Genomic DNA, 15583 nt, shown 5'->3' on the forward strand with positions numbered 1-15583 from the left:
TGTGACCAGCAGGTCTGTTGCTTTACTGTCCCTGGTGCTCAGAGAAGAGTTTCCCTAAGCCTATTCAGTTTCTTCTAAAATTACACAGAAAAGTTATTCTGAAATATTCTGGACATGCATGGTAACATGCCTGTGGATGCGCTGATGAAGTCTCTGACTCTTCACACCCCTCACCAGCAGATCCCTGCTCTTCTGAATTTTACATTTACCTTTATCAGCCATTTCTTAATTTTTTTTCACTATATTGTTAATATGACATTGCTTTTGCCTGTCTTAAAACTTTATAAATATGGGTAATATTCTTCTTACACTTGATGTCCATTTTTTAACAGGCATCATTGATTATGTTGATTTTACGTTTCCGTTCAGCCAGCGTTTACTTAGGGCTTACTGCAGGTCAGACACAGTGCTGGGTTGTGGACGTGTAAAAGTGAGTGAAACTCAGTTTCTTTCCTGGAAGAGCTTATAGTCCAGCAGGGGAGAGAGTGTTCTTGTATTTCCTTTTAAAAGTCTGTACTTATTAAATTCCTGGGATGACAAAGCCTTTCTCAGTTCCTTCCCCCATCTTTAGATTGTTTTATGATTGGCCAGTCTTCAGAAATCCTTAAGCCTCTGGGATGATTTTTATTTTACAGCCTTGTTTGGAATTGTATTTGTCTCCCCTCTGTTCCCTTTGATGTTTACCCATTGGACATCTTAAATAGATCCAGAAAGCCTTACCCTTCCTGGCTGTCATGACCTCTTTGAAGATGTGGTCATTCTTGCTCAAGAGACCTCCAATGAATCCTTTCTCAACCAGTTTCATCCTGACAGAATTATTAGGTCTAGTGGAACAAGTTGCCTTTTCTGCCCTCTAGACCTGGGTTCTTTAAGTGTTGTCATTCCATTCTCCTTTGGCAAACTGGGGAAGACTTTCACTGGCTTCTCAAAAAGTATTTTTAAATGCATATAATAAAACCTAAAGGATGACAAAGGAAACCAGTTATATTGAAATATAGTTATCAAAATATTTTTAAAGATTGTGATAGAGTGTTTATGTGCTCCTTTATTAAACGCTTTAAATGAAAGATCTAGCAACTAGTCAAATAGCTACTATAATTTTGACCCCCTGAGTTCTGTCTCCATCTGTGGTAAAGAACCTCTGCTCTGGGAGCAGAAATGAACCACAGGGCCTGTTTGGAACAAGTAAGAAGTCAAATGATGGATGGCCTCTGGGCTAGTTCTGGGATCTGGGCTAGAAACACCGAATCCATTTCCTATCTGACTGCTAGTCTTTAATATACTTGATAATAATTTAACCTATAATCTTTTTTAACATTATTTTTACAAATGGCCTTTGTCCTGCTTCCATTCGTGCATTTGAACACGTGTTTAATGCCTTCTCTTTGCCAGGCACGACTGGGAGCCAGAGAGGCAAAGATGGGCAAGTCTTAGTTCAGGGGCTTCGAAGGGCTCGCTGTCTAGTGGAGGGAGATGGACTTGTGAAGAGTCCTCCGTTCCAGAACTCTGGACCTGACGCGACAGGCCGCGACAGTCACTGCCTCAGGCTCATGGCTGTGATTTTTTTTTTTTTGGAGAATTTTCACAGGTATTTATCTGATTGAAAATTCTGCCTTAAAAAAAAAAAAACCACCCAGGATTATTACTTTTGAAAGTAGGGAGCATCCTTCCATATCCCATTACAGTTGTTACTCTCATCCCTCCAAATTTGCTTGATGTGTTTTATTATCTGTTTCACATTTTAGTGTATATTTGTTACCAGGGATCTCCTGCACACTATAAATTCATGCAGCCTTCATTTAATGTATATTTATTTAAATCTTCCCATGTGTTTGTTAGGTTCTGTTTTAGGCCACATTGCTTATAGTCTAGTGAGAGAAAATAGTTTTTTTCCAGTTTTATTGAGATGTGATAGATAAACAGCACTGTAAATTTAAGCTGTACAGCATAATGATTTGACTTACACACATTATGAAATGATTATCATGGTAAATTTAGTGAACATCTATCATCTCATGTAGATACAACGTAAAAGAAATTGAAAACCAGTGTTTTTCCTTGTGATGAGAACTCTTGAGATTTATTGTCTCAACAACTCTCATTGCTCATGTATAGCAGCATTAATTATCTGTATCATGTGCATTACATCCTTAGTACTTATTTATCTTACACCTGGAAGTTTGTACCTTTTTACTACCGTCATCTAATTTCCCCTCCCCCAGCCCTCCACTTCTACCTCTGGTAGCCACAAATCTGATCTTTTTTTTCCTGTGAATTTTTTTGTTTGTTTGTTTGTTTGTTTTTATTAATTGACCTACAGCAGTTTGTTAGTTCCTGGTATATAACATCGTGATTTCTATATTTCTTTTCTTTTCTTTTCTTTTTTTTTGGTATAAACAAATTTTTTTCAAAAGATCACAATTATATCCACAGATTTGGAAGAATGTACACCAGGTGCTTAATTTTGGCTGTCTCTGGGTGTATGGAATTTGGGGTGGTTGGTTTTTTGCTTATCCATATTTTCTGACTGTCCTATAATAAACATGCATTGCTTAAGCACTTAAAAAAGAAATCTTATTAAAAGATTAACATGACACTTTATAAACAAATCCAATTATGGCTCTTCCTAGAATAAATTATTAATGTGGGGGTTACATAATATCTGAATGTTTGAATTTTTTAATATATCTACTTAAAAGACGCAGCCTGCATTGTGGTCAAGACTTTACGTTTTGGTCTTGGGATACTGGGTTACATCTTGGCTCTGCCACTCATTGGAGTGACTATGGAGCCAGGTGATTTGATATTTCTATGCACTTCAAAATGATCACCATGATAAGTCATGTCATCTGTCACCAGACAAAGATATGACATAATTATTAACTACATTCCTCACACTGTACATTTCATACCTGTGGCTCATTTATTTCATAACTGAAAGTTTGTACTTCTTAATCTCCCTCACCTATCTCTCTCTTCCTCCCCCCTCCCTCTCCTATAACAATCAGTTTTTTCTCTGTATCTTTCACTCTGTTTTGTTTTTTAGTTTCCACATATGGGTGAAATCGTACAGCATTTCTCTTTCTCTGTCTGACTTACTTCACTTTGCATAATACCCTCTAGGCCCATCCATGGTCTTGCAGGTGGCAGGATTTCATTCTTTTTATGGCTGAGTAATATTCCACTGTGGATATATACCGCCTCTTCTTCATCTGTTTGTCCATTAATGGGCACTTAGATTGCTTTCATTTCTTGGCTATTGTAAGTAATGCTGCAGTGAACATTGGGATGCATGTATCTTTTTGAATTAGTGTTTTCATTCTTTGGATAAATACCCAGAAGTGGAATTGATGGATCACAATGGTTGTTCTATTTTTAATTTTTTGAGGAACCTCAATTTCCACAGTGGCTACACCAATTTACATTCCCACCAGCAGAGCACAAGGGTTCTCTTTTCTCTATATCCTTGCCACTACTTGTTATTTGTTGTCTTTTTGATAATAGCCATTCTGATAAATGTGACGTGATATCTGATTATGGTTTTGACTTGCAGTTTCCTGATGATTACTGATGTTGAACATCTTTTACGTGCCTGTTAACCGTCTGTATATCTTCTTTGAAAAAATGTCTATTCAGATTCTCTGTCCATTTCTTAAATCAGGTTGTTTGTTTTTTTGATGTCAAATTGTATGAATTCTTTGTGTGTTTTGGATATCAACCCCTTTGGATAAACCATTTGCAAATATCTTCTCCCATTCATAGGCAGCCTTTTCATTTTATTGATAGTTTCCTTCATTGTACAGAAGTTTTTTAGTTTGTAGTCCCATTTGTATATTTTTTGCTTTTCCTTCCCTTGCCTGAGGAGACATATCCTCAAACATACTGCTATGGCAGATGTCAAAGAGCATACTACCAGTGTTTCTCTAGAAATTTTATGGTTTCAGGTCTTATGTTTAAACCTTTAATCCATTTTGAGTTAATTTTTTAATATAGTGTGAGAAAGAATCCCTTCTGATTCCTTTGCATGGAGCTGTCCAGTTTAACCACCACCATTTATTGAAGAGACTGTCTTCTTTTCCTCAGTGTATATTCTTGCCTCCTTTGTTGTCCATGTAAGTAGGGGTTCATTTCTGAGCTCTCTGTTCTGTTCCATTGACCTGCGTGTCTTGTATTAGTGCCAGCACTATACTGTGTGGGTCACTGTAGCTTTGTAGTATAGTTTGAAATCAGGGAGCGTGATACCTCCTGTTTTGTTCTTCTTCCTTAAGATGGTTTTGGCTATTCAGGGCCTTTTGCATTTCCATAAAATTTTGGAGTTATTCTAGTTCTGTGAAAAATGTCATTGGTATTTTGATAGGGATTGCATTGAATCTGTAGATTGCCTTGGGTACTATGGTCATTTTAACAATACTAATTCTTCCAATCTATGAGCACAGAATACCTTTCCATCTGTTTGTGTCATCTTCAGTTTCCTTCATCAGTGTCTTACAGTTTTCTGAGTGTAGGTCTTTTACCTCGTTAATGAGATTTATTCCCAGGTATTTTACTCTTTTTAATATGATTGTGAATGAGATTGTTTTCTTAATTGAGAGAGAATTATTTTTAAATAACCTTAAATCTATCAGGTGGTGATAATTGTTACGGAGAAAAATAGAGAACTGAGGTGGAGTATTACTGCCTGCAGGGAGGAACTCATGGTTATCTTAAGTTAGTCAACTGTAGTTGTCATTAAGAAGGCGACATTTTAGCAGAGGCCTGAATGAAGCTAGGGAGCAAACCAAGTGGGTTATCTTTGGGGCAATCTTTCCAGACAGAAGGAACAATGGATGTGAAGGTCCTGGGGCAAAAACGAGCTTGGTGATGATTTTGCAAGGCCTGAGCTATAGCAGCTATCTTCAGTTTCCCTTCAATTTCCTTCTCCACTCTTTTTTTTGTTTGTTTTTCCTTTCTTTTTTTTTTCTTTCTTTCTTTCTTTTTTTTTTTTTTTTTTTTGGAGGGGAAAGGTAATTAGGTTTATTTATGTATTTATTTAATGGAGATACTGGGGATTGAACCCAGGACCTCATGCATGCTAAGCAGGCACTCTACCACTGAGCTATACCTTCCCCCTCTTTCTCCACTCTTAATAATGAACATCGTTGTCATATAATAGTACATTTGTAGGAATTTCAACAAAATCAAAATCATTCTTTTATGGTAAATTATCTTTGGCTGAGAATGCTATCAGAAATGACAGTACAATTATAACCTTTTGTTCTATTGTTGATTGTTAATCCTGTGTTAAGATCCTTTTCTTCCCCCCTTCTTTAGAAAGATGCCCTATTTCCATTTGGTTTGCAGCTTGGGAGAGGGAGTGGGAAAAGGTTGGAGGGTGATTAAGAAGCTGGTTAGAGGCAGAGGCTCAGACAGAAGCCCCAAGGCCAGAGGGCTGCAGTGGGACCCCTAAAAGGCTTCTGGACTTGGAAGGCTCCTAATTGTGGTTTTTAGCTTGTACATTTCAGTATTCTGAGTTGTAAAAGGTGCATCTTTTGCCATCTTGGTTATTTAATCTCACTGGATTGGCCTTTTGGCCACCCAAGCTGGGTATATTTTGTATGTATTTTGGCCATCAAAGTGAGAGATTTTTATATATGTTTTTATTATAATAGGGTCTATTATATAGCATTATTCCTAGGGTCATGCTGTATTTAACTTCATATCCTGATTTTCAGAGCATCTCTGTTCCTATTCCAGTCATCATTATACTTACCCCAGTAAGTATAATCCTTAGAGATTATGGCACACAAACCATTCTTAGTTTTGAGTGCATTTATCTTATTTTCCTAACTAGATTGAACACTCTAAATAAAGTTATCTTTTATTTCCTTCTTATCTATTGACTTCATAGTAGGCATCCAGGAAGTAGTTCTGCTTTTGATTTATGAATATGATAGCCATTTTTCTCACCATCTCTCTCCAGTCTCTCAGCTAGACTCTCTAAGAGAGTGTGTTTAAGAAAAACCAAGATTTTAACATAAACCTTCCATGACTGAATCATGAAGAAATAGAATTTATGAGTAGACCAATTACTAGTAAGGTGATTGAATCAGTAATCAGAAACCTCCCAACAAACAAAAGTCCAGGACCAGACAGCTTCACTGGTGAATTCTACCAGTACTCAAAGAGGATACCAACCCTTCTCAAACTCTTCCAAAAATAGAAGAGGAGGGAACACTTCCATACCATTTTATGAGGCCAGCATTACCCTGATACCAAAACCAGACAAGGACACCAGAAGAAAAGAAAATTACAGGCCAATGCCTCTGATGAATATAAGAGCAATAAATCCTCAATAAAGTATTAGCAGGCCAAATCAACAGTACATTAAAAAGATCGTACACCATAATCAATTGGATCATAATCCAGGGAAGCAAGGACGGTTCAGCATCCACAGATCAATCAGCGTGATACACCACGTTAACAGAATGAAGGGTACCAGTCCTATGAACACCCTAGTAGATGCAGAAAAAGCGTTTGACAAAATTCAACCTCCACTTATAAAAACTCTCATCAGAGAGGGTATAGAGGGAATGTAGCTCGACATAATAAAGGCCGTTTAATGTCAGTCCACAGCTAGCATCACTTTCAGTGGTAAGAAGCAGAAAACTTTTCCTCTCAGATCAGGAACAAGTCAAGGAGGCTGACTGTTGCCATCGTTATTCAACATAGTTTTGGAAGTCTTAACCAGAGCAGTTAGGCAAGAAAAAGAAATAAAACGCATCTCAAATGAAAAGGAAGAGGTAAAACTCACTATTTGCAAATAACCTGACATTATGTATAGAAAACCCTAAAGACTCCACCAAAAATTTGGGAGTTTACTCTTATTTCTCATTCCATTCTTTCCTGATGCATGTGAGTATGTCTGTATAGTTTATAAACACTTTCACATTTGTTATTTCATTGGCTCTTCACAATAGGACTATGATGTCGGCTGTGCAGATACCAACATTATCAGTTTACAAGTGAAATGTTCAAGTAAATATCAAGGTCACATAACTAGAAATCATGACATCAGGGTTCCAATCCTAAACTTTTTGTAAAATAAACGTTTATATTGGTTATTCCAAAAATTATTATTATAAAATTATTTTTTAGATTTTTTAATTAAAGTTGCACAGACTAGAGAATTCCCTTATACCCTTCACCTCTTTTCCCCTAATGTTACTACCTGATACATTTATCAAAACTAAAATTATCCGTGATATATTATTATCAACTAAACTACACGTGAGTCTCCTTAGTCTCATTTGGTCTGTGACAGTTTTTCAGTATTTCTTTGTTTTTCATTATCTTAAGTTTTGGAGAGTGCTTTGTAGAGTGTCCCTTAATTTGGCTTTATCTGGTGTTTTCCTTGTGATTAGACCTCGGCTTGGGGCTTAGGAGGAAGACTGCACTTCTCACATCATTTCTGGGATGCATACTCAACACACGGCACCCCTAGTGATGTTCATCTTCACCACCTGGTTCCGGTGGTGTTCACCAGGTCTCTGCGGTGGAAAGTCAGGATTTTTCCTTTTCCAGACTCAGTTCTTTGGAATCAAGTTCCTGAGTCCAGATCATTCCAGCAGTGGGAGTTCAGCCTTACCTCCTAGAGGGACGAGGATCTGCGTATATTTTGAATTCTTCTATAAGGACATGTGTCTGGTTATTTACTTAATCCTTTGTGATATCAGTATGAACTCATGTATATTTACTTTTTACTTTGGGTTATAATCCATATTACTCTAGCATTTATTTATTCCTTCAATGAATATTCATTGAGAACTTACTTTGAATTACACTTGAATTAATGACTAAGTTTTACTATCTTCTGTGCGTTAATTTCGGAATTATCACTACATCAGCTACTTTTTGTATTTTACTTAAATCTACCTTTGAATAGTGAAAATTTAGTTTCTCTTTTTCTTCATGAGTCCTGCAGAAGTTTTAATAAACAGGTACATGTTAAAACCTGCTGTCAGGAATGGGTAAGTGTTTTGTGATGGTCTTCAATGAAGAGAAACATGAAAGGGTATCAGGCTGACTTTCTTGGAACGCTGGGAGGGTTAAAGTTTTATCCACTTGGTAGTTATTTCAGCTGCAAGTGATAACTCAAGTTGTTTTTTGTTTTTTAAAACGTGCGAGTCATTTGCCTTTCAGCAACATAGGTGTATATTATTTTAAGTACTTGAAAATGCCTGCGTAAACTTTTTTTTTTTGTAGGAAGATATTCATAGAGTTAAAGGAATTTTTAAAATTCTATGAAAAATGTGGTTTTGAAGACACCGAGAGAAACACTCTGTCCCTGTGCGTGTGGCTGCATTCACCACACTGTAAGCTCTGTCGGGGCAAGGATGATGTCGGTTTTAAAATATTCCCCAAACTGTCAGAAATAAGATGTTCAGTCAATAAATGGATTGATCTTTATTTAAGGGCATGGTTTAGATGCATCTATTTGTATATTTTCAACATTTTATTATGAACATTTTAAGCATAGAGCAAAGTGGAAAGAATTTTGCAGTGAACAGCTATATAACCATCACCTAGATTCTACCATTAGCATCTCACTCTATTTCTTTTATCACACATCTCTCCATCTTTATATCGCTCTATCCATTTGTTAATGTATTTTGTTTTTGGCATCTCGAGGATTTTTCTGGACTATCGTGGAAGCTAATTTGTACTTAGGGACCATAGTTTGACTTATTTAAAGAGAAGGTGATGATGAATTAGTTTTAGGTATCAGATACAGCCCTGTGACTGACCTCATATGATGTATATTGATAAATTATGATTTCTTCTGCATGTTCCTATGATTTTAATGTTACTTTGACCTTTCTCGTAATCTTCTGATAGAAATTCCTCAATTGCCAACTGTCATGATGGTCTGAATGCTGACTGTGTATGTTTATGGTTGCCGTTACAAATAGCTTTAATGCTACTTCACGTGAGACTTAATCTTTTTTGTCTCTTCCGGTCAGGAGTAGCCCATCGAAGCCAGAGCAGTGAAGGAGTCAGTTCTCTCAGCAGCTCGCCCTCCAATAGCCTTGAAACACAATCTCAGTCTCTCTCGCGCTCCCAGAGCATGGATATCGATGGTGTCTCTTGTGAGAAAAGGTAAAGTAAGTCAGTTTTCCAATAAGCGGTTTTATTTATGGAAAGAGAAAGATCCGGAAGATCTAGAATGTCAGCCCAGAGATCCATGCCCATCTTTAGAAAATTAGAGCTAAATTTATTAAATGTAAAAGTCTTTGTGTTATTCTGGAATGTCCTTTATACCTTTTTATGTTTTTGGTGTTGGAATGTCTTTTATGAGATAATAGTATAGGTGTTAAAAAATGTTTTTTTAAAAAATGTCCTTGTTTTGTAAATACAAAGTTGGCAAGCATATGTCAGCCCCTAAAAATTTCTTCAAAGATTTACTAATTGGTGAAATTAAAAATGTTTGGAAGGGTACAGGCAGGTCAGCCAAATATTTTGGGAGTTCCATATAAGGATCAGAGTATCCTAGAGCCAAGCCTTCCTGGTGGCAGATGTGCCACAAGTGGATGACGGAGTGACTGAGGGGATTGATTCCTTTACTCCTTTGGGCAAACCAGACCCCCCAGGACCCACCTCTTCTGCCTCAGGCAGCCCCTCTGTTTACATCAGTGGGCCAGATAGATACCATTTTCTTTGTGTGTGAGGTGTTATGCACTTGGGTGGGTTGGAGTGAGGAGCCAGGTCAGGGATCATCCCATGTTAGGCAAGAATTCAGAAAGGACTACACTCTCAGAAGAAAGATCATGTAGAAAAAACTCAACGTCAGAGTAAAAACAATTGTGTTCCTGAGGGGAGAGACGTATAGCTCAGTGGTAGAGTGTGTGCTTGGCATGCACAAGTTCCTGGGTTCAATCCCCCATAGCTCCATTAAAAAAAAAAAAAGCCAACAGAAACAATTGTGTTCTTATTACCTGTGCTCTGAATGGACAAATTTTAAAAAAAATCAAGTCAGCTCTGCAGTTTCATGGCCAGTGGGTAACTTTACATGGGTTTAGCACCTAAAGTTACACTGATGTTGTAGTCTGAAAAACCACAGACTGAGAACTGTCATGTACAGTGGACCCTTTAGTGCCTTTAGCCATCTGTGAGAAACAAACATGTAATCCACGTCTTCAGAGAATTTCCCTAGAAAAATTTCCAAGAAATATGAGCTCATGGTCAAAAATCAAAACCCTAGAAAAAAGCCACCATGAGTAAGAATCAGCAGAATCAGCTACAACAGAATTACTCACCTAGAGACTTCTGGGTTTGGGAATTATCAAATACAGGTTGTAGAATTTATGTATTTTAATCAATTAAAAGAGCATTGAAAACATGATTAAGGGGCAAACAACTGTAAAAACAACCAAACTGATTTGAAAAAGAACCAAACAGAGTTTCTACAAATGGAAAGATATAATGAACAATAGGTTTAAAATAGCTAAAGAGAAATGAACAAATGAAAGGAAAGAGCTGAAGAATTTACCCAAAGTGCACCACAAAGAGAAAAAGAGTGAGAAATACGATGGATATTTAGAAATAGAGAGGACACAGACCCAATATATATCTGGAAATACCAAAGGGACAGAATAGGCAGACCAGGAGAAGCCCCACCCCTCTCGTTAGTCAATGGTTTTTTTCTCTGCTGGTTTGGAAGCCATTATCAGAAAGAGAAATGGCTGAGAATTTTTCTAGAGTTAATAAATGATACGAATCCTCATTCAGGAAGCCCAACAACTGGCAAGCAGATTAAACAAAGAGATTCATATCTAGACATTAAAAAAAATTTTTTTTTAATTTTAGGAGGTGAGGAAGGAGGCAATTATGTTTATTTTTATTTATTTATTTGTACTTTATTTATTTATTTGTATGTATGTATGTATGTATTGATTTGATTGATTGGAGTTACTGGGCATCAAACCTGGGACCTCATCCATATGCTAAGCATGCAGTCTACCACTGAGCTCTACCCTTCCCTCATCTAGACATTTTATAGTAAAATTGCAGAACACCAAAGACAAAGATGTTTAAAGCAACTTTGGATATCTGAATGATGGAAGCCAGAGGATGGTGGAAGATGCTGAGAGAAAATAACTGCCAACTGGGAATTATGTGCCGTTGTGAAACTATCTTTTAAGAGCAGGGGTGAAATAAAGATACCTATAGATTTAAAAAGCAAACAAAAAATTAACCTGCTACCAGAAAACCCCCAACGTTTAACAGATGCAGTTTGAGAAGAAGGAAAATGATCTCAGGACTAATGTCTGAGATGCAAGAAGGAAAAATGAGTCAAGAAGATAATAAATACGTATAAATCTGAACAAACACTGATAGTATGTAACAGCAATAACAATGTATAAAATAATATTGGGGGAGAGAAGTGAAAAAATCAGATAGACCTAACAGACCAAATAGCAACAGCAGATTAGCCAGAAGGGAAGTGATTAGAGCAAGCTAAGCTGTAAGGTTCTTGTATACTTGGGAGAGGGGTAAAGATACTGACCAGCTTTTAGATTTTGAGTTAAGAATGCTTGATAAGATATCAAGGGTAACCACTAAAAGAACAGAAAGAGTATATTTTTGAAACTAGTAAAGGGAAAATATGGAACAATTCAAAGAAAGGGAAGAAAGAAACACAAAATTTAAAAAAAGAGACAAATAGCACAAAATAAGATGGTCAAAGAAATGGAAATATGTTAGTAATGATAGTAGTTCACAGTGAAAAGGCATAGATTGGATTAAAAACAAAATAGAACCCAGCTTTATTCTTGTTTACAGAAGGCATACCTGAAACATTAGAGAAAGATTGAAAGGAAAAGGAAGGGAAAAAATATGCCAGGAAAATACTAAACAAAAGAAAATCGGGATAAATATATTAAGAAATTAGACTTTGTCACAAAATGTTACTAGAAACAAGCACTGCATAATGGTAAATGTTTAGTTTACCAGTAGGGTATATAACAGTTTCCAAAGTATGTCCTCTAAGTAATATAAAAGCAACATGTAATAAAGCAAATATTGATAGAAGTAGAGGAAATTGACATATACATAATCATAATGGGGGACTTAAAGTCTCGTTCAGCCATCAGTAGAACAAAGAGAATAAATATCAGGCATATGGACAAATTAAACACAGCTAACAAGCTTGATCTAATTGAAAGATATAAAGATACAGAGCTTTGCACTCTATAGTTAGAGAATACACATTCTTTCTTTCTTTTTTTGTTTTTTTGAAGTGAGAGATTTTTTTCTTTCTTTCTTCCTTCCTTCCTTCATGGAGGTACTGGGGATTGAGCCCAGGATCTGGTGCATGCTAAGCACGCACTCTACCACTGAGCTATACCCTCACCGCTGAGAATACACATTCTTTTCTAATACCTGTTGACAAAAGTTTCAGGAATCAGAATCATACAAATCACGTTTTCTGTCATTAGGTTAGATAATATAGGGAAACAAACTTAAAAACCCATTATAAGTTTGGAAATTTTAATAACAGATCATGCTTCTAAATACGGGTCAAAGAAAAAATCATAATGGAAGTTTGAAAGTATCTAGAACTGAACAATAACAGATATTACATATCATCATTTGTGTGTTGCAGGTAAAATGATCTTTAGAATATAAAGCCATACATAACTAAAAATGAAAAAAAGAAGAGGAGGGGATGGTTCAAGTGATAGAGTGCATGCTTAGCATGCAGGAGATCCTGGGTTCAATCCCTAGGACCTCCTCTAAAAATTAAACAAATAAATAAATAAACCTAGTTACTTCCCCGCATAAAAAAAATTTGTTTTTTAATGAAAAAAGGAAAAAGAGAATATAAGTATTGGGAATAAAACCTCTTAGAATACTTTGCCCCTGGATATGTGCGTGGCTAACCTCCTTCGTATTTGCTTAAATAGCATTTCAGTGAGGCTCACCCCATTTAAAAGGAAAAGCCCTACCCTCTCACATGCCTTTTCCCTGCTCTTTTTTCTTTAACTTTTCTGTAGCATTTATTGCTATACTATATCTTTATTTATTATGTTTATTATTTATCATCTTCCTCTTTCTAACTAGAATGGAAGCTCTGTTACACAGAGATATTTTTTTGTCTCTTTTGTTTGCTGTCATCTCAGACACCTGGAACAATGCCTGCATAGAATGGGCACTCACAGTAATAATTGTTATTGAAAAAGAGAATTCTTGAAAAATGTGAATATGCAAGATGCATGTGCAGTTGAAAATTTGGATGAAAATCAAATTTCTAGAAAAATGTATTTCTCCCAAAATTGACTCAAGAAGAAAGGGAGAACTGAATAATCAAAAAAGTGTGAGTTAAATTGAATTGGTATTTAAAATTTTCCAAAGAAAGCACCTTGCTTGTATGATTTTGTAGGTAATTTTACCATTCCAACTTTACACACATTGTTCCAGATAATTTTTAAACTTACCAACTCAGTTTACGAGGCTAGTAAGACCTTAATATACAAAACCAGATAAGAATAATGTAAAAGAGGAAAATTAATTACATGGTAATCATATTCATGAACATATTTGCAAAAACCTTAAGGTATTGACAAATCAAATACTGTAGCACATAAAAAACAGACAAAATATCTATGGGGCTAGATGCCAGGATAGTGGTTACTGTGGGTAGGGCAGTAGTGATTGGAAGGGTCATAAGGGGGATTCCGGGAGCTGGTAATGTTCTATTTCTTGATCTGGGCGCTGGTTGATTACATCAGCACATTTACTTTGTGAAACTATTCCAGCCAAACATATATCCTCTATGCACAATACCGTATACATATTTCAATGAAAAGTCTCATTTAAAAAGGAATATAGCATAACATGACTAATGTAAGTTTATCCCAGGAATGCAAGGGCACTTTAACATTAGAAAGTCTATAAATATTTGAATAATATTTATATTATTCATTTTATATGAAAGAGAAAGGCCATATAATCCTGGTGGTTGCAAAGGTTTGATAAAATTCAATGTTGATTCATGATAAAAATCTTAGCAAACAGGAAACAGGAGACCAAAACTTAAATTGATATTAAGGCAGAGACAGAGTTCACCAAACATTCTATATGCTCCCCTGCATTTCCAGTCTCCTTTGCAATTAGATGGGGACCAAGTAACTAGTTCTGTCCAGTAGACTTGGGAGTGGAAGTGACATGTGTCACTTTTAGGTGAAGGCAGTTGAGCCGATGTTCCTCCTCCATCCCTCTCTTCTCTTGCTCCAGTGACCTTGGAGGCTGTGTATTGCAGATGGCATAGATTAAGGATGGAGTAAGGATGCTTCACTCTCACCAGACTTTGCGTAAGCAAGAAATAAACCCTTATAGTGTTAAGCCTCTAAGATTGCAGAGTGTATGTGTTACCACAGCATAGCCTCTTATTCTGACTAATGTAAAAGACATCTACCAAAAAACTGTAGCAACTCTTATACTTAGTGGTGAGAAATTAGAAACATTCTTTTTAAAATTCAAAATAAGAACAAGGATGACTGCTGTTTCTGCTTCTATTCAACATGTGCAGTAAAACAAGTTAGGACTGGAGTGGAAGAAACAAATCAGTTATTATTTGAAGATGAAATAGTTATCTACTCAGTAAACCCAAGGTATAAAGACACAAGTTGCTTATAAGAGGTCTATATCTAAAATCAGGTACACTGCTGTGTATTAGCAACAAAAAATTAGAAAACTTAATTTTTAAAAAGGTACCATTCTTAATTTTATTGAAAAATATCTGGTACCAAGGGATAAATGTAGCAAAAGAAGTGAAAGACTTATGGAGAAAATTATGAAGTTTTATAGAAAAACTTTAAATACTTGGAGAGAGATACCTTGTCGATGGATAGACCAATAACATAATGATGTCATTCCTCCCCAATCTGATCTCTAGAGTCAGTGAAATTCTAGTCAAAATCCCAACAGGATTTTTAAGGAACCTGTCAGGCTGATTCTTAAGTATGTGTGGAAGAGTAGAGGGCCAAGAATGGCCAAGAGTCTCTTGAAGTAGAAGAACAGGGTAGAGGCATTGAGCTAGCAATACCAAAACTTAGGAGGTTTTAGGAAGTATGGTAGAGTGGAGCTGTCTCAGGGACGGACAGATGGTCTAATGGAACAGAAATGAGTATCCAGAAAGAGACATACGCATATGTGACAACTGGATGTGTGACCTAGGTGATTTCACATTAGTGTGAAAAGAATGATCGGATGGTCTTTTCAATAAATGGTGCTGAAACAATTATTTATTTAATGTGTGGAAAAAGAATATTTGTACTTAACCAAATTTTGTAATCAGGCTCTGGCTGATTGTATATCATTTAAAAACAGTATATATAGAAAAACTGCTCTAATTTTTGTTTTTGAAAGTGAGCCTAAGAAAATGACAACCTGGGGAAAATATTTTCAACAAGTATGACAGACAGAATGTTTATATCCTAATATACGAAGAGCTCTTAAAAATTAATGAGGAAGAAGATGACCCTTTATTGTTTTGCTTTCCTGACTGATTTTGATCGACATTTTAAAACTTTTCCTCAACCAGCAG

The 15583-nt window shown here is 36.1% G+C and overlaps 1 protein-coding gene across 3 annotated transcripts in view; it reads left to right on the forward strand.

The window, feature by feature from the left end:
• Positions 1–15583, forward strand: part of UBE4B (ubiquitination factor E4B) — a 109033-nt gene that overhangs the window by 36745 nt on the left and 56705 nt on the right. For all 3 annotated transcript variants that reach the window (XM_032495154.1, XM_006179901.3, XM_006179899.3), the window contains exon 3: positions 9000–9135. In XM_032495154.1, coding sequence (XP_032351045.1) covers positions 9000–9135 — 136 coding nt within the window. The remainder of the gene's footprint in view (positions 1–8999; positions 9136–15583) is intronic.

The sequence above is a fragment of the Camelus ferus genome, chromosome 13 (assembly GCF_009834535.1).
Source record: "Camelus ferus isolate YT-003-E chromosome 13, BCGSAC_Cfer_1.0, whole genome shotgun sequence".
Classification (NCBI taxonomy): domain Eukaryota; kingdom Metazoa; phylum Chordata; class Mammalia; order Artiodactyla; family Camelidae; genus Camelus; species Camelus ferus.